This window comes from Peromyscus maniculatus, chromosome 1 (assembly GCF_049852395.1).
Source record: "Peromyscus maniculatus bairdii isolate BWxNUB_F1_BW_parent chromosome 1, HU_Pman_BW_mat_3.1, whole genome shotgun sequence".
NCBI classification, from domain to species: Eukaryota; Metazoa; Chordata; class Mammalia; order Rodentia; family Cricetidae; genus Peromyscus; species Peromyscus maniculatus.
In genome coordinates, this window is record NC_134852.1 from 96,404,159 (window position 1) to 96,423,648 (window position 19,490).

Consider the following 19,490-nt stretch of genomic DNA (forward strand, 5'->3'; position numbering starts at 1 on the left):
AAAATCAAAGACCCCAAGTTTTGACAAAGAAGCCAAAATTTTACAATGGAAAAAAGAAAGCCACTTCAACAAATTGCACTGGCATGACTGGATGTCAACCTGTAGAAGAATGTAAATAGATCTGTATCTATCATTATGAACAAAACTCAAATCCAATTGGGTCAAATACCTCAACATAAATCCAATTACACTGAACCTGATGGAAGTGTAAGTGGGAAGTCATCTTGAACACATTGGCACAGGACACTACTTCCTGAATATTAGACCAGTAGTACAGTCACTGAGATCAACAATTAATAAAAAGGACCTTCTGAAATGGAAAATCTTCTGTAAAGCAAAAGACATGTTCAATAAGACAAAATAGTTTCGTATAGAATGGAAAAATATCTTCATCAATCTCACATCTGACAGAGGCCTGATATCCAAAATATATAAAGAATTCAAGAAAATTGACACCTAAACACCAGATTATCCAATTAAAAAGTGGGCTACATATCTAAACAGAGAATTCTCAACAGAAGAATTTCAAATGGCCAGAGACATTTAAGGGATTGCTTAACATCCTTAGGCTTCTGGGAAATGCAAATCAAACCAACTCTGAGAGGTGCCATCTTATACCTGTCAGAATGGCTCAAATTAAAATCACTGATGACAGCTTATGTTGGAGAGGATGTGAAGCATGGGGAACACTCCTCTACTGTTGGCAGGAGTGTAAACTTATATAGCCACTTTGGAAATCAGTATGGCGGATTCTCTGAAAACTGAGACTCAATCTACCTCATGACCCAATGATACCATTCTTGGGCATATATCCAAGGGTTGCTCAATCATACCACAAGTACACTTGCTCAACTATGTTTATATCAGCATCATTCCTTATAGCCATAACCTGGATCAACCTAAATGCCCCTCAACCAAAAATGAATAAAATAAATGCAATACATTTACATAATGGAATATTACTGTGGTAAAAAATATCAGAAAATTTGAAGGCAAATTAATAAAACTAGAAAAAACATTCTGAGTGAGGTAACTGATAACCACAAAGATAAACATACTCACTCATAAGTGGATTGTAGATGTAAAGCAAAGGATAACCAGGCTAAAACCCACAGCCTTAGGGAAGGTAGATTATGAGGAGGACCCTAAGAGGGATGCATGGATCACACTGGGTAGGGGAAATAAATTAGGCTTCCTGGGTAAACTGGGGGTGTAGTGGTAAATAGGAGGGCATGGAGTATGGGAACATGAGGGATCAGGATGGTCAAGTTGGGGAAGGTAACAAAAGAGATATCTTAATAGAGGCGGCCATTATGGGGTTAGGGAGAAACCTGGTGCCACGGAAACTCTCACAATTCCACAAGGATAACCACAGCTATGACTCCTAGCAAGTGTGGAGAGGGTGACTGAACTAGCCTTCTCCTATAATCAGAGTGGTGACTATCCCAATTGTTATCATAGAACCTTCATCCTGTAACTGGTGGAAGCAGTTACAGAATCCACAGTCAAGCACTGGGCTGAGTTTCAGGAGTCTAGTTGGAGAGGGAGGAAGGATTTTTTAAGCTAGTGGGAGTCAAGATCATGATGAGGAGACCCATAAAGATGTATTACCTAAGTTGTGTGAGTTCACAGATTCTAGACAGATAACTAGGGAGCCTTCTTGGGACTAATCTAGGCCCTCTGTATGTGGGTGACATTTGTGTAGCCTGGTATGTTTTTGAGGCCTCTAGCTGTGGGACTAGGCTCTGTCCCTGACACATGAGCTAGCTTTTAGAACATCCCTATGGTGGGATGCCTTGCTCAGCCTTGATGCAGAGGGGAACAGCTCTGTCCTGCCACAACTTGTTATGCCATGCTTTGTTGACTATTAGGGGAAGACTTATCATTTTGGAGGAGTGGAAGGGAGTGTAGAAAACATATGTTGAGGGAACTGTAGAAGAGCAGAGAGTGGAAATTGGTTGGTATGTAAAATAAACAAAAAAATTGATAAGAAAAAATAAAAAAACAGAAAAATGAACAGTGGCAGCTAGTTTTATGACTTAATCAGTACTATTTTTGCCTCTTCTTTGTCTCTAATCCAAACTTCTATTAATATTCAAGTAGACTATTCCCTATGATACCTATGGAGTACTTCAAGACAAACCCCTTTTTTTGTCCATGAAAATGTTAAAATAAGCTTACAGAATGATTGAGGATTAGAGGGTTTTAAAAGATTATGTGGTTGCAGTCTACACTGTAGTTATTAACCTTACATTATCCTTTTTGTTGGTTTTTGAGACAGGGGTTCTGTGTATAGCTTTGTGCCTTTCCTGGAACTTGTTTTTTAGACCAGGCTTGCCTCAAACTCACAGAGATCCTCCTGCCTCTGCCTCCCGAGTGCTGGGATTAAAGGAGTGTGCCACCACCACCAACAACCTTATATCATGCTTAGAAAAATGAATAGAAATATTTAATTTTGTAATATAATCAGTGCAACTTTTGTTTCTTCTCTATGTCTAATCTATGCTCCTATTAATATTGAAGTAGAAGGATCTCCCTATTCTGATCACTAAATAGCCCATCTAGGATCTCTGACCTTAAGATTTCATATGATTCCACAATATTTTAGCACAGAACTTAATGAAAGGCCCATGGTGCTTTAAATATGACAACAGAATGTGGCTGATTACAAGGTTTGATCCATAGAATTGAGGTCCAGGTCATTTGTTAAAACTTTATTATGCATCTTATTTTCTTCATTTTACATGGAGAAACTTTATATGTTGACACAATATTTAACGAAGAAAAAGCAGCTTTTAACCCTTTAGATTTGCTTACAGTTGTAAATAAGCTAGATAAACTTAATGAATATATTCAGCTTTAGCATTTGTGACTCTGAACTTGTGAAAAGAATTTATCTTTGGTCTTAACAAAATAATGTAGCATTTGGGGGCAAAGATGCAAAGAAATAGCCCTGCACTTGAGGCTAAGATAGAGAAGACCTCCACAGCCACCAGAGCCTTGCCTTTGGTGCTCTGGTAGACAGCTAGAAAGGTGACCCAAACACTGCAGAACACCAGCATGCTGAATGTCAGGAACTTAGTTTCATTGAATGTGTCAGGCAGATTCCTGGCCAGGAAAGCTATAGTGAAACTTGCCAGGGCAAGAGAGCCCATGTATCCCAGGACACAGTAGAAGGAAATCACTGAACCTTTGTTACAAATAATGATGATGTGGCCATGTTCCATGTGTACATCAGCATCAACAAATGGAGGAGAAGTTCCTATCCAGATTCCACAGAGAAGCATTTGAATCATGGTGCACACGGGGATGATGAAGTTAGGTGCCCCTGAAACCAGCAGTGACCTCATTCTTTTATCTGGAACAGTGACTTTGAATGCCAGTACTACAGTAATAGTCTTTGCCAAGACAGTAGAGGTGGCTACAGTGAAGACAATTGCAAATGTAGTCTGCTGCATTATACAGGTGATTGTATGTGGATGGCCGATGTAGAGCAACGGACAGAGAAAGCAAAAGATGAGGGAGATGAGTAGAACATAGCTGAGAGCTTTGTTATTGGCCTTGACAATGGGAGTGTCTTGGTGCTTCAAGAAGACACAGAATACAACAGCTGTGAGAGCAGAGAAGCACAGAGCCAAGCAGACCAGAGATATTCCCAAAGGATCTTCATAAGCCAGAAAGGTTACAACTTTTCTGAGGCAGTGGGTTTGATATATATTGGCATACTGATCAGGTGGACACTTCACACATTCGTCCATGTCTATTATAGGAAAGGCATTGTTATCAGTTTTAATTTTTCTTTTTTTGTACAAGATATACAAACTATTAATGAATTCAAAAGTCATAGATAAATTAGCCTTACATCTCGTGGTCAATGGAAATCTAAATATGGTTGATTCATATGGTTTAATTCCAATTTCCCAAACTTATCATTTTTATGAAAGCCCTTTTTCATCTTTATCTTACATACTCATGAATTTCCTAGTAGTTTTCAAATACAATAATGTACTGTCACATAATATTTAGATTTATGCTACAACATACCTTGGAAAGGATCATTGACGGAAGTACACCTTCTTATCATTATTTTGTGCAATATACAAAACCAGAACTTACAATGAGCTGCTTCCATGCATCTTATGGTCTATCAACCACAAATTTGATTCCACATTAATGGCCTCATAGGGTTCCTTGGACATACAAACTCGACCTACTTTATGTTTTTGCAAAGAATCTACAACATATACTTTAAGCAATATAATCCTTATGTCATCCTAAATATTTGTCCTTATACACATAAATAAGTATAGTCCTTACTCTTCATCATGGTAAATTATCTTGCAACAGACAGAGACCATTAGGGAAAAACACAACCAATGAAAATTTAAAGTTTTGGAGTCTAGTCCAAAAGATTCATCTGCAACACTATTCTGTCACTAAGGCTCATGGAAAATTGCATGAAAGCTGGTTGGAAATCTTACAAGAGCCACTTCACAGAGTTTGATGTGTGTCTGTGTTTCATAGGAATATCACAAGCAACATCCACAATGTCTCACCAATATGCCTGCTTAAACATGACCTGAACACAGACAAAAACTATAGACATTACAATGATGGTTGGAGAAAGATCATCAGAAAACAGCTCTATGGAGAGAACTACAGACAGTTAAGGAATATTGTAAGTGGAATAGATTATCTGCTCCAGAGAAATGCACACCAACAGATAATCATTGATAACAAATTAGTCAGCCCTGAAAACATAAGAGCTATATCACACACACTGAACAGGTTGTACAAAGAAATATATGAATATATAAAATATTTTTATGTGATATCAGTTAATAAGAAAATAGGCCATGAATTTTAAAGTGAGGTGGGAGGCATGTGTGGGAGTTTTTGAGGAAGAATAGGGAAAGGAATATTATGTAATTGCATTATAATCTCAAAAATAATAAAAGCAAACAAAAGCATTGATAATATCAAAGAAGGCAGAGACAACATGAACAAATTACCACCTAAACTATCTGCATGTCAAAATCATCATCTTTGGCTCATGTTTCAATGTATGAATTTTGGAAAAGTATATTTTTTGCCAGTTTTACTAATTTCTGTAAGATTCGACTTCCCAAGTCTCATGACTGTTTAGTTTTTATTGAGAAACATCATGGTGAAGATAATGTTCCATATATAAAGGACATATTTTGAAAGACAGCACTGGATGGGGCTGAGGACATCCTTCCACCCATAAGTTTGTAATTTACACTGCAGTGCATTCAGTTTTCTTTCAGTTGCACTGAGCCAACAGGTCATACTGAGCATGATGGTGTCACCCAGTACTGAGTCTCTTCATTGAAAGGTGGACATTCTTTTTCAGTTTTTACACTCTCTTGGATTTTGATAAACAATGTTATTTAAACTAGTAAATCTCAGTATTCAAGTAGTTGAACTTTTTGTGTCCAATTCAAAATTGTTATGTGTTATAAAATGTATTTTAAAGCTTTAAGAAATACACATAGGATGAAGGGTAATTTAATCTAACTCTGTATAGTATCCTTGTATTGGACCAACACAAAAGTCAATAAACAAAGTAGTTTATCTTCTTCAAATTTTCACTGGGTTCTGATATAAAATATGTTTAATATTCAGTGTAATTTTTAAAATATGTCCCTCATCTTCACAATTCTTGTGTTCAAATCATATGGAAACATATACATTTTGGTCTTATTCTTAAATAAAACTTCAAGTTAATTATTTAGCTGTAGCTCATCACTCCAACCTCAATTAATTCCATCCTTCAGTTACCCCATATAATAATAATAACAACATTTAATATATTTCTATGAAATTCAATATAGATACAACCATATATTGAATTAAAAACTCGCTACTCATATTTGTTATGATCATCAGAATTAAATATTTATTTCAGAGTTTAATATGTTGGCCTCCTAACTCACCTGTTACCTAGAATACTATTGTAAATGAAAACTACCAATGATTGTATTGACCTACCATAGCACACAATACAAAAACACGTTTCTAAAACATGATACAACATTATTGAGTATCCACTTCTAGTTAGAGCCATTGGGGAACACTTGGAAAAAAATGGATGCTGTGGTAGTTTGAATGTGATTATTCTCTGTAATCATATAGAGAGTGGTACTTCTGAGAAGTGTGGCTTTTTTGTTGGAGCAGCATGGTATTTTTGGAGGAAGTTTGTCACTAGGGGCTGGGCTTTGAGTTCTCCTTTGATCAGGCTCAGTGTGACATTCAGTTCACATCCTGTTGCCTTTAAATCAAAGTGTATAATCCTTAGCTCCTTCTCAAGTACCATGTCCTTATTCAGCACCATTTCTACATGAATGCTACCATGTCCCACCATGATGACAATGGACTAAACATTGTTACTGTAAGTCACTCCAATTAAATGTTTTCCTTCATAGGATTTTCCTTGGTCATAGTGTCTCTTCAAAGCAGCAGAAACCCCAAGTAAGAGAGAAATTCGTCTCAATGACTGAGGTATTGATGTTATAGGCCTGATTGTACTTTTATTTGAAAGAATATAGATTTTGGGACAGTAGATTAGAAAAGCTTTAAGTGCGGCTTAATAGACAGCATGGGAGACAGTGGTGATGAATGTTATTTGATGAACTGTGGCAGCCTGGCTCAAAGGGTTTCAGAGAAGAAGATAATTATTACAGGGCCTAGACATGATCCTTGTAATATTTTGGTGAAGAATGCAGGTGCTTTCTCCCCTTGTCTGAAGACTCTGCCTGAGGCTAAAGTGAGGAGTTTTGGATTAATTGTATAGACCGAGGAAATCTCAAAACATCCCAATATTGAGAAAATAGCACAAAAAGCTCCACAAAATTGCCATGTGTGCTTATTAGTATTAACTCTATTGAAGATTTATAAAGGAACAGGTGAGCAAGGTAAATACAAAATGTATAATTTGAGGAGAAAAGGAACACTAGGAATTGGAATGGAGCTAAGTCCTGTGTTAAGGAGTTCAACTGATTAAGAAGTGGAATGAACGTATTGGTCACCTCATGACAAGATCCCACCCATATAAGTTTCCAAATTGTGAAAAAGAATTAAAAAAAGCATAGAGCCTGGTGTGGTGGTGTACACCTTTAATCTCAGCACTCAATAGGATAATGTTGGCACATCTTTGAGTTTGAGGTCAGCCTGGTTTGCAGATTCAGTTTCAGGATAGCTAAGCTCAGGCAGTGAAGGATACCATTGAAAACAGAAATTTGGTAAAGATGTAATTGAACAAGGAGACCATCCTGCAGCCCCAGTAAGTTGCAGAACTGGGAATTTTGCCACGTGGTTCTGGTTTTAAGGATTGAAGAAAGGGATTATGGACACATCCTCAATGATTAAGGACTGTTGCTGAGGCCAGGCATGTGTCAGGGGTATCCCTGAATGGAGGCCCAGAGAGCCCATTGTGTGAACCTGTGAAGGTGAAGTCTGGATTACTTGGAAATGCCAAGATGTCTGAGATGCCAGAACCTTTTTGGGAGAGCTACTAACAGGTCCTGGAAACAGCACAAGAGAGAGAAGTGTATTGCTGTCCACAAAGCTGAAAGGAGTTGGGGTTCTGAAGAGTGTTTTGACATCAGGCATGGAGATACAGTTTGGACCTTCCCCAGCTCTTCATTTTTGTGTTGGTCAAGTATCTCACTGTGCTCCCTTTCCTGGGTTGAGAATGGTAATGTATATCCTGTGCTATTGTACATTGGACGTATGTGATTTATTTTTGATTTTGATTTTATAGGGGATTATGGTTAAGAGATAGCATGAATCTCCGAAGAGACATTGTATTTGTACTTTTAAACATAGTTGAGACTGTGATAAATAGTGGGGATTTTTGAAATTGGACATTTTGCATTATGATGTTGTTAGAAGATTATGGAGGGCACAAAGTGTAATGGAGTAGTTTGAATGGAATTTTGGGCCTGATAATCTTATTGGGAGTAGCATTATTAGGAGTTGTGGCATTGTTGGAGGAAGTGTGCCACTGTTGGGGTGATCTTTGAGGTTTCTTTTATCAGGCCCAGTGTTCATTTTCAGTTGCCTTTGTATCAAGATGTAAAATTTCCAGCTCTTTCTCCAGCACCATGTCTACCTGCATGTCACCATGTCCCACCATGTTGATATTGGACTAAAAATCTGAACTGTAAGCCACCCCAATTAAATATTTTCCTTTATAAGAGTTGTCATGGTCATGGTGTCTCTTTACAGCATTAGAAACTGTAACTAAGAAAGGTGCATAGTATTCATATCTTTAGTAATATTGAAAAGTATTTACAATTTATTACAATATGCTGAATTCTGAAATATAGGTTAGATGCTGAGGAAAAATACAAGGAAATGTCTAAGATAGTTGTTTGGCTCGAACTGTTTGGGGGGTACACATGCAGGGGGATTGGGATCTGTGCCTAGTCTATGGGCAGGATTCTGGAACCCAGTGCCTCTGGCGTGGCACCTTGCTCAGCCTTGGTGCAGTGGGAAGGGTCTTGGACCTGCCTAGGCTTGGTGTGCCGGGCTCTGCTGCCTCCCCTTGGGAGACCTTGATTTGGGGGATGTGGGGATGCAGGGTGGCTTGGGAAAGAGAGCTGGGAGTGGGTGGAGGGAGAAAGAGGGATCTGTGGATAGTATATGGAGTGAGTAGAAAATTTCTTAATAAAGAAAAATGAAAGAAAAATATGTCTAAGAGGAAATGCTAAGTTCATTTGTTCTGGATGATGGGACTATAGTGTCATTCATGAACAAGGCAGTATATTATTTCAAATAGCAGTGTTCTTAACTTTAAGTTTATAACGACATTTATCTTTTCCTTTTCCCCAAAGAGATCTTTGAGAACTATATAAATATGGTAAGAAGTAAACAATCTGTTGAATATTTTGGTAAATTATATTCTTACTTGTCATGTTTGAAATTTCATTTTCTGGACAGGGGTTACAATCAAAACAGCAGACAGCATTTCCCTGCTGAGGGGATTTTCTGTGTCCAGGGCTGCAGGGCTGACTGCATATGGAGGGTGGAGTCTGAGGAAAATCAGATACATTTTTTAAGTAAAAAGCTCAACATATATGACAAAAGCAGCAGTGATTCACAGTATGGATCCACTGAAAAGTCTCTCTTTACATACATGCATCATATTATAAAGCATAATTTCAGTACCTTCTCATGCTTCTCTTTTCCTCCAGACACAGTTCCACAGTTTTCTCCCTGGTGCTGCACCAGAACACCGGTTGCAGCCTCCCTCCTCCTACCCACATCTCCCATAGATGCCATAGACCATTGCTTCTTAACCTCCCTTTCCTCGCTCATCCCCATATCACAGTACCCAACTCTAGCAGGTATGCCCTGCTTAAATAGATACCACACCTGCCAGAAAAGCTAGGTAGGCTATGGCAGGCCTTCTTCTGTCTCTCTGTTCCCCTAGATACAATCCTGCATTCTCATTAGTGCTGCAACAGAATGCCATCTGCAGCCTTCCCTCACCCATGCTTATATCTCATGTGGGTCCAACAATATATTCCTTCCTAAACTTCCTCCCCCAATTCACTACTGATTTCCAGCCTTCAACTCTAGTAGGAATCTCCTGATAATTCAAGTGCCACTCCTCCCAAGTCAACAAGTATTTTGTAACAGACTCAACCTCTTTCTAATACTCTTGAGATACAATTATTTTAGTCTCATTCCCAGCTCTGTAGCTATAAACCTGCTGTGTTCTCCCTTTCCTGTCTGATATTGTCCTCGATGGACCACAAAGACCTTCTCCTCTAACATTTTTTTCCTCAACTCATCCTAATTACACAACCTCAAACACCAGCAGGCATTCCCTGTGAACAAAATGGCTGAACAGGCCAGGCAATACACAGATAACACACAGACATCCACTCTGAACATCCAGAGAGGAAACAGAAACCAAGGAAAAAAACCACAGCCAACAAAGACAAATCCAAACATCAGCACCAAGAATTTTAAGCATCCAAAACCCAGATGCCAGGATGCCAGCATAAAAATCAATCAACAACAGCCAGGACAGTATGTCTTCATGAGAGCCCAGCTATCTTACCTCAGCAGGCCCTGAATATCTAAACATACCTGAACATACAAGAAAAATACCTTAAAATAACCATTTTGGATTTGATGGAGGTCATAAATAGGAAATTAATGAATTCCTTAAAGAAACACGGAAAAGCACAAGCTGATAGTGTAAGGAAATATATAAAACTGTTTAAGACCTGAAAATGGAAATAGAATCAATAAAAATACCCCAAACCAAGGGAATTTTTGTGGTGAAAAATTTAGTAAATAGACATGAACTACAGAGGAAAGCTTCCCTAGCAGAATACAAGAGATGAGTGATAAAATATAAGTCCTTGAATTTATGATGGAAGAAATGTGTACATATGTGAAAGAAATTATTAAATCTGAAAAAAAATCCTGACAGGCTATTGGGAACATTATGAAGATCAAGCCTAAGAATAATAGAGAAAGAGGAAGGAGAAGAAACTCGGCTCAAGGGCTCAGACAATATTTTCTATACAATCATAGAAGAAAAATTTCCTAAAATAAAGAAACAGATTACTATAAAGGTACGAGAAGCATAGAGAACACCAAATAAATTGAACCAGAAAAGAAAGTGCTTTTTGCCACATAACAGTAAAAACACAAAGCATACAGAAAAAAGAAAGAATTTTAAAGTTGGCAAGGAAAATACCAATTAACATGTAAAGACAGGCCTTTTAGAGTTATCCCAACTTATCAATGGACTCTCTGAAAGACAGAAAGTGCCAGACAGAGACCATGTTTGCTGCCCGACTACTATACTATCCAAAAAACTTTCACCAATCATCAATGGAGAAAATAATATATTCCATAAAATAGTCAAATTTAAACAATATCTATCTACAAATCCAGTTGTACATAAGATACTTGAAGGGGAAAATCCTAACTAAAGAGGTTAGCAACACAAATCAAATTATAGAAAAGAATTTCACACCAGAAAAATTAAAAGAATGGAATCTCTCTCTCTCTCTCTCTCTCTCTCTCTCTCTCTCTCTCTCTCTCTCTCTCTCTCTCTCTCCAAGCACTATTCTCCTTTCCCCCAGTAAAATAACATGAATGAATAATCATTGGTAATGGATATCTCAAAATCAGAGGTCTCAATTCCCCAATAAAAAGATACAGCCTAACAGATTGATTGTCTAAACAGGATCCATGCTTCTGATGCATCCAAGAAATACCCCCTAACATTGGTATAGACATAACCTCAGGGTGAAGAGTTGGGAAAATATAATCCAAGAAAATGTATCTAACACTCAAGCAGGTATAGCCATTTTCATATCTAATGAAATAAGTGTCAAACAAAAACTAATATAAAAAATAGAGAGAAATACTACATACTCAACAGAAGAAAATAATCTCAAAAAATTGGTATTTTAATTCTTAATATCTATGCCGCAAACACCAGGGCACCCAGGTTTGTAAAAGAAACACCACTACAGCTTAAACATACATTGGTACTCTCAGATGAATAGTGGGAGACTTCAACACTCCACTCTCACCAATGGATGGTTCCCAGATAAAAATTCAACAGTGAAATACTGGAACTAAGAGACATTTTAAACCAAATGGACCTAATTGTTATTTCCAGACCAGTTCTCTCTCTCTCTCTCTCTCTCTCTCTCTCTCTCTCTCTCTCTCTCTCTCACACACACACACACACACACACACACACACACACACAAAGAATCCTTCTATACTCTGCACCTCATGGAACTTTCTCCAAAATTGTCCACATATTCAGACACAAAACATCCTCAACATATAGAAGAAAACTGAAATAACTCCATGTATTCTATCAGACCACCAGGTATTAAATCTGAAGATCAAAGCCGGGTGGTGGTGGTGCACGCCTTTAATCCCAGCACTCGGGAGGCAGAGCCAGGCGGATCTCTGTGAGTTCGAGGCCAGCCTAGGTTACCAAGTGAGCTCCAGGAAAGGCGCAAAACTTCGCAGAGAAACCCTGTCTCAAAAATCCAAAGAAAAAAAAATCTGAAGATCAACAATAGAAAAAACCAGAAAGCCTACAAACTCATGAAAACTGAACAACTCTCTACTGAATGAAAAATGAGTCAAGACAGGAATCAGGAAAAAAATTAGAATTTTCCTAGAATTCAGTGAAACTGAATACACAGCAAACCCTATGCGACACTGTGAAAGTGCAGCACAGAGAACAGTTCCTAGCAGTAATTGCCTTCATAAAGAAACTGGAGAGATCTCATACTATCAACTTAACAGCACACCTGAAAGCTCTATAACACAGCGATAAACTCACACCTGAGTAGTAGATGGCAAGAGATAATCAAACTGAAGGTTTATAAAATAGAAACAAAAAGAACAATGCAAAGAGTCAATGAAACAAAGAGCTGGTCTTTGAGAAAGTCAACAAGATAGACAGAGAGAGAATAATTAAATTAATAATAACAACAAAACATAAAGGAGGAAATATCTACAGAGAGTGAGGAAATCAGAAAATTATAAGTACATAACCAGAAAACCTATGCTCCACAGGAAATACTTTAAAAACCTGTACTCAATCAAAATGGAAAATCAAAAAGAAATGGGCAATTCTCTCAACAGATATAGCTTACTAAAGTTAAATCAAGGTCAGTTTAACAATTTAAACAAACCTATAACCCCCAGTGAAATCAGAGTAGTCATTAAAATTCTTCTAGCCAAAAACAGAGGAAAAATCCAAGCGAAACAAACCAAAAGAAAAAACAAAAAACCAATCAAGCAAATGAAAAAACTCTAGCAATCAATCAAAACAAAACAAACAAACAAAAAAACTCATGGCCACATGGTTTCAGCATAGAATTCTAATAGACTGTCAAAGAATTAACTCTAATCTTCCCCAAGTTATTCTACAAAATTGGAACAGAAGGAGCATTGCCCAATTCATGAGTCCACAGTTACCCTGATATCAAAACCAAATAAAGATTCAACAAAGAAAGAGAATTACAGACCAATTTCCCTCACAAAAAATAGGTTAAAAATTACTCAATAAAATACAAGCAAGCCAAATCCAAGATCATATAAAAAAGATCATCCACCATCACCAAGTAGGTTTCATCCAGAAGATGGAGAGATATTTCATCATAGGGAAATCAGTAAGTGTAATCCACTATATGAATAAACTGAAAGAAATGAAACTATGCTAGAAGCACAAAAGGCCTCTGACAATATCCAATATTCCTTCATAATAAAAGACCTGAAGAGATTAGGGATGTAAGGGCCATACATAAAGATATTAAAGGTAATTTAAAGTAAGCCTATTGCCATCATAAAAATTAATGGAAAGAAATTGAAAACCCTTTCACTAAAATCAGTAACAAGACAAGGTTGTCCACATTCCTCATATGTATTAAATATTGTACTTGAATTTTAGCTATGTCAGTCAGATAATTGAAATAGATCAAGGTGATACAAAGTATCATTATTTGCAGAGGATATGATAGTATGCCTGAATGACATTAAAAAGAAATCCACCAAAAAACTCCTACAGCTGATAAATATACTCAGCAAAGTGGCTAGACACAATATTAATTAAAAATATCAACTGCCCATCAATGTACAAATGAAAAACAAAAGATAGTCCGGGAAATACCACTTTCATAATACCCTCAAATAATATAAAACATCTTGGGTAAACTGTAAGCAAACAAAGAAAATCTTTCTACAATAAAAGCTTCAGTCTTTGGAGAAAGATATTTGAAGAAGAAATAAGAAGATGGAAAGATCACCCATGTTCATGGATTGGTAGGGTTAAAATAGTAAAAATGGCCATCTTCCAAGAGAAATCTACAGATTCAATTCAGTCCCCATAAACATTCCAATACAATTCTTTTTTTTTTTTTTGATTTTTCGAGACAGGGTTTCTCTGTGTAGCTTTGCGCCTTTCCTGGAGCTCACTTGGTAGCCCAGGCTGGCCTCGAACTCACAGAGATCCGCCTGCCTCTGCCTCCCGAGTGCTGGGATTAAAGGCATGTGCCGCCAACGCCCAGCCCCAATACAATTCTTTATCATCCTTGAAAAGACATTTCACAACTTCATACAGACAAATAATCACCCCAAGAGAGCAAAAACAATCCTGAACAGTAAAAGAGCTGCAGGAAGTATCCCCATCTCTTGTTTCAAGTTGTACTACAGAGCTATAATCATTAAAACCACATGGTATTGGCATTAGAACAGACATATTGCTCAATGGTATTTAAATGAAGACCAGATACAAGTTCAGATACATATGGACACCTGATTTTTGGTAGAGAATCCAGAAACACACACAGGAAAAAAGATAGCATCTTCAACAAATGGTGCTGGTCAAACTAGATGTCAGTATGTAGTAGAATGCAAATACACCCATATTTATCACTCTGCAAAAACCTCTAGTTCAAGTGGAGCACAGACCTCAACAACAACAACCAAATAAAAAAAAAGAGAGATAAAATGAACATTATAGAAGGGAAAGTGGGGGAATAGCCTTGAGTGCATTGGCACATGGGATGACCTTCTAAACAGAACACCAGTATTGCAGGCACTTAGTCTGCCAATTAATAAATGGGACCTCATGAAACTGAAAAGCTTATGTAAGGCAAAGGACATCATCAATTAGACAGAGAGGTAGTCTACAGAATGAAAAAAGATCTTCACCAACTCCACATTTGATAGAGGACTAACATCTAAAATATAGAAGGAATTCAAGAGACTCAAATAATCAATTAATAAGAATACAAATATTCCAATTTAAAAAATACAACAGACCTACGCAGTGAATTCTCAGGGAAGAATCTCAAATAGCTGAGAAACACTTGAAGAAATGTTCCACATCTTTAGCCATCAGGGAAATACCAAACAAAACTACTTTGAGATTCCATCCTACACCTGTCAGATTGGCTAAGTTTAATAACACAAATGATATCTCTTGCTGGTGAAAATGTGGAATAAGGGGATATCAGTTCCATTGCTGGGGGAGTGCTAATTGTATATCCAGCATGGAAATCAAAATGTCAGTTTCTCAGAAATATGACAACAAATATCTCTAGACCGAGCTATACTGTTTTTCTGCATATATGTGAAGGACACTCCATACTACCACAAGGACACTTGATCAACTTCATTCATTGAAGATTTGTTCATGATAATCAGACACTAGAAACAACCTTAGCAGCATAATGGATAAAGAAATATAGTATACTTATGCAAATGAATATTACTTAGGTTTAAAAAAATGATGTTATGAAACTTGCAGGCAAATGGATGGAACTACAAAAAAAACCCATTCTGAGTTAGGTAACAGAGATCCAGAACGATAAGTATAGCATGTATTCATTTATTGATGAATATTAACCTTTAAATAAAGGATAACCTAGCTCTAATCTATAGACCCAGAGAAGTCAGGTAATGAGGAGGCATGAGAGGGCACAGGGATCTTTCTGGGAGTAGGAAGTAGAATAGATTTTATTTATAGACTGGGGCTGGGTGGTGACAAGAGTGGGGGAATCAGGTAGGAAGACATATGGTGAAGGGAGAGAGTTAATGAATAGACACCTCAAATTAGGGGGTCTTTTGAGGAGTGTTGTGGAGACCCAGAGCAATGGAAAACTCATGGAATCTATGAAGGTGATCCTAATGAGGACTTCTAGTAATGTATGATAAAGAGTCCCAAATAACCATCTCTTGTAGTGAAGCTAGACTTCCAACCATAGAACTAGGTTACATTCAATTGAATTGTTGGCTAAGGGGATCCCATGGAAATCTCTAACGCAGGCCATTGCTAAGACAAATCAATGCTCTCTGCAAACTGACAGTGGGGCCTCCTCATGGAGGAGAACATGCATTACAATGCCTTGAAAATGAAGTCAATCTGCTACCTACATTGAGCCCTCATCCCTACATTCTATGTTGTTTCAGAAGACAGTTTTCAGGCTACCAAAGATAAATGTGGGCACCAACCCAGCCACAAAACCTTTGACCTAAAATACATCCTGCCAACAAAGTATGCTAGGGTCATTTTGGCACAGAACTCATGGGAATATACAACCAATGTCTCTGTTGACCTATAGTCAACTCCATGAGAAGAAATCATACCCAAAACAGCTTGGGTAACCATGAACCAGAGACTCGACAGCTCAGAGATCAATACAAGTTTGTCTAAAAACCAAAATCAATGACATTATTTTTAATGTTGTTCTGCTATATTCACAGATCAGTGCCTTAACCAGTCATCATCAGAGAAGCTTCCTCCAGCAGGATATGGGAACAGATTCAGAAACCCACAGACACATAATATTTGGAGAGTCTAAGTGTGAGGTCTCCATCAAATATCTCCCATTTGAGTTCAAGGAATCCTGTAGAAGAGGAGGTAGAAAAGTTGTAAGAGCCAGAGGAGACAGAGGACACCAGGAGAACAAGGTCTTCTGAATCAACTAAGAATGGCAGATATGAGCTCACAGTGACTGAAGCAGCAAGTACAGAGCCTACATGGGTCTGTAACAGGTCTAGATTAAAATATTAGGTTTGAATTTTGTGAGACCTCTGATTCTGAAAATAAGTGGGTCTCTGACTCTTGCACCAACTCATGGGATTCATTTCTGTCTGTTGGCTTGCCATGTCCAACTTCAATATGATAGTTTTTCCTTCATTTTATTATACTTTCTTTTGCTATGATTGATTGTTATCTCTAAGAAACCTATTACTTTCTACTGAGAAACAGAAAGGGAGTGCATCTGGAGGGGAGGAAGAGGAGGGAGAAACTGGAAGGAGCAGAGGAAAGGTAAACTATAATCCGCATATATTATATGAGAGAAGAACCCTTTTTCAACAGAAGAAAAAATAGAACAAAATTTCTTTGTTTTTTAAGATAAATATTATAGATGAAGTTTTCCTGTGTCTTGGACTGCTGGCAGTCAGGACAAATCTCTCTCACTAACGTCCCCTAAGTAAACACACAGAGGCTTATATTAAATATAAACTGTATGGCTGTGGCAGGCTCCTTGCTATCTAGTTCTTTTATCTGAAATTAACCCATTTCTATAAATCTATACTTTGCCATGTGTATTGTGGCTTAGCAGTACCTTTACAATCTACTTCTCATGGTGGCAGCGGCTGTAAGCATCTCCTGACTCAGCCTTCTCCTTATCAGAAGTGTCCTCTCTGCTTATCCCATCTAGACTTTGCTTACTGCCTGGCTACTGGCCAGTAAGTGTTTTATTTATCAATCAATCAGATCAACAAATTACAGGATACAGAAAGACATCCCCAGCCAAATTTTATGAATGTATGTGACTTACATATAGTTAGGAGAGAGAGAGAGAGAGAGAGAGAGAGAGAGAGAGAGAAAGAGAGAGAGAGAGAGAGAGAGAGAGAGAGAGAGAGAGAGAGAGAGAATGAATCTAGGAGGGTGGAAAGCAAGTGAGCAATAAGTGTCAAAGTGCTTTATCCCATGTGGAAGCATAAGCAGACCATTTAATTTTAGGCATTTATGCTACACGTAAAGCATTAGAATTAAGACCAAATTACCTGTCTAAGACCTGTAGCCCATTCTGTTATTTCATCAGACATATACAATTGTTGGTAATTTGGAACTCCAGAAAACTTTCCTATTTTCACCTTAAGTCCAAAATTTGGTGGAAAATCCATGATGTAGAAAATGTCATACTCTGCATCCAGTTTTAGTTTCTGGTTCATGATTACAAGGTCTCCAGCAGGATTTACAAATTGTATGTTCTTCAGGAAAGAGAACATCTAAAACACATTTGTCATTTTAATTTCAACTGGGCCTACGCATTAGGCGAGACAATATATTGTTTGTAATGATCCTAATTTTCAATAGCCTTTCCTAAAAATGTAACTATTATAAGTACTCAGTAATAGAAAAGAAGAAATTCAATGTAGGTATAAAGATTCAATATGCCTTAAATATACAATTTTCTTGCTGGAGGTCATGCCTTAACACATGCACACCTGAAATGTATGCTTGAAGGAAGTGACACATTTCCTACTTCTTTTTACTTTCTTCATTACATTGATCAGCAATTTCTCGATCACAAAAAGACAAGTAATTTACTTATTACCATTTAATAATTATGTGAGAAAATATTTTTTTCAATTGTTAAAATCATGAGGGGTGTGTGTGTGTGTGTGTGTGTGTGTGTGTGTGTGTGTGTGTGTGTGTTTGAAACATCTGAGCAAAATTTCTTGACTTAGATTATAAAATCCTGACTTGGGTGCCAGTGTTGGCTGCAACATCATTTATGATACTAACATGATCTACCTCACATGCAGTGCTAGGGTACAGGCACATAGGCATTTAGGAAAAAGATTCCTTACTTACATGCATTTAGATCTTATGTTTCCCTTTAAGAACATCAACTCTATGAGACACATGCTATTCAGTGTAAGACACACTACCTTCCAGGGGTCAAATTCCAGTTCCTTCCCAGCATTATTGGACCATGTGTCTACTTGTTGCAGAAGCACCTCATGGATTGAATGTGCCACAGCAAACACAGCATTATATATGTTATAGTTTGTATCACTCATGGCCATTCCAGATGGTGTCCTAAATAACCATTTCAGTAGGGTTTCTGTTGAACAATACTTCAGTTTGTTACAATTAGATGATGGTAAGGAACACTTAAAATAAGTCCACCACAGGTTTGCAAGAGAAATTTCAGTACTGTAGTTTGAAGGATGCACTCTCTGCAGAAATTGTTTAAAACCAGATACCTCAGAATGCTGATGTGAGAAAATGAGAGTCCCATGAGGGGATTTAAGCAAGAAATCTCCTCTTACTGTGATCATATCAAATTGTGACACACTGACCCAGATTCTCCGAATGTCTAGAGATTGCCATAGGATAAAGTTCCACTTTAGTTGAGATTCTTTGTCTCCATTAACAATCACAGCTTTTGCTGATGATGTCATGATTTGGTTATAATACTTATTTAACATTTTATAGTATACGAATTGATCTGTTGAGATCATAGTCACAAATGCTAAACAGACAATGTTTCTTTGCATCTCTCCTCTCCATTCAGACAGAAATTGATTTCCATGGTCATCATCTGAAATGATCATTCCCACCCAGTTCCATTTCAGGTGAACCATTAGGGATATCATAGCTAGTGCTAGAGATGTGTCCTTGGGAGACATCTGATACAGGTGAGGAAATTGTTCATGGACATTGAGGAGAGATTGAAAATGACCATAGTAAAGCTGAAAGACATAGACATAAGCAACAATATGAAGATGATGGAATGCATAACAGTCTAATATCTAAGTGTCCTAAACAAATGTGGGGAGAATTAGAAATTATGAATTCTTCATCTAATTATTAAAATCATATCTAATTTCTTGTGATTATCTAAACAAATACAGATTAAATTTTCAGGTAATATATTTCA

At 37.4% G+C, this 19,490-nt stretch overlaps 1 protein-coding gene across 1 annotated transcript in view; it reads right to left on the minus strand.

Annotated features, from left to right (window-relative positions):
* Positions 1 to 2,840: 2,840 nt before the first annotated feature.
* Positions 2,841 to 19,490, minus strand: part of LOC121826189 (vomeronasal type-2 receptor 116-like) — a 33,239-nt gene continuing 16,589 nt past the window's right edge. Inside the window, exons 3-6 of the mRNA XM_042269993.2 lie at positions 18,496 to 19,302; positions 17,605 to 17,829; positions 8,933 to 9,056; positions 2,841 to 3,760 (exon numbers count right to left, since the gene is read on the minus strand). Of these exons, the coding sequence (XP_042125927.2) occupies positions 2,841 to 3,760; positions 8,933 to 9,056; positions 17,605 to 17,829; positions 18,496 to 19,302 (2,076 nt within the window). The remainder of the gene's footprint in view (positions 3,761 to 8,932; positions 9,057 to 17,604; positions 17,830 to 18,495; positions 19,303 to 19,490) is intronic.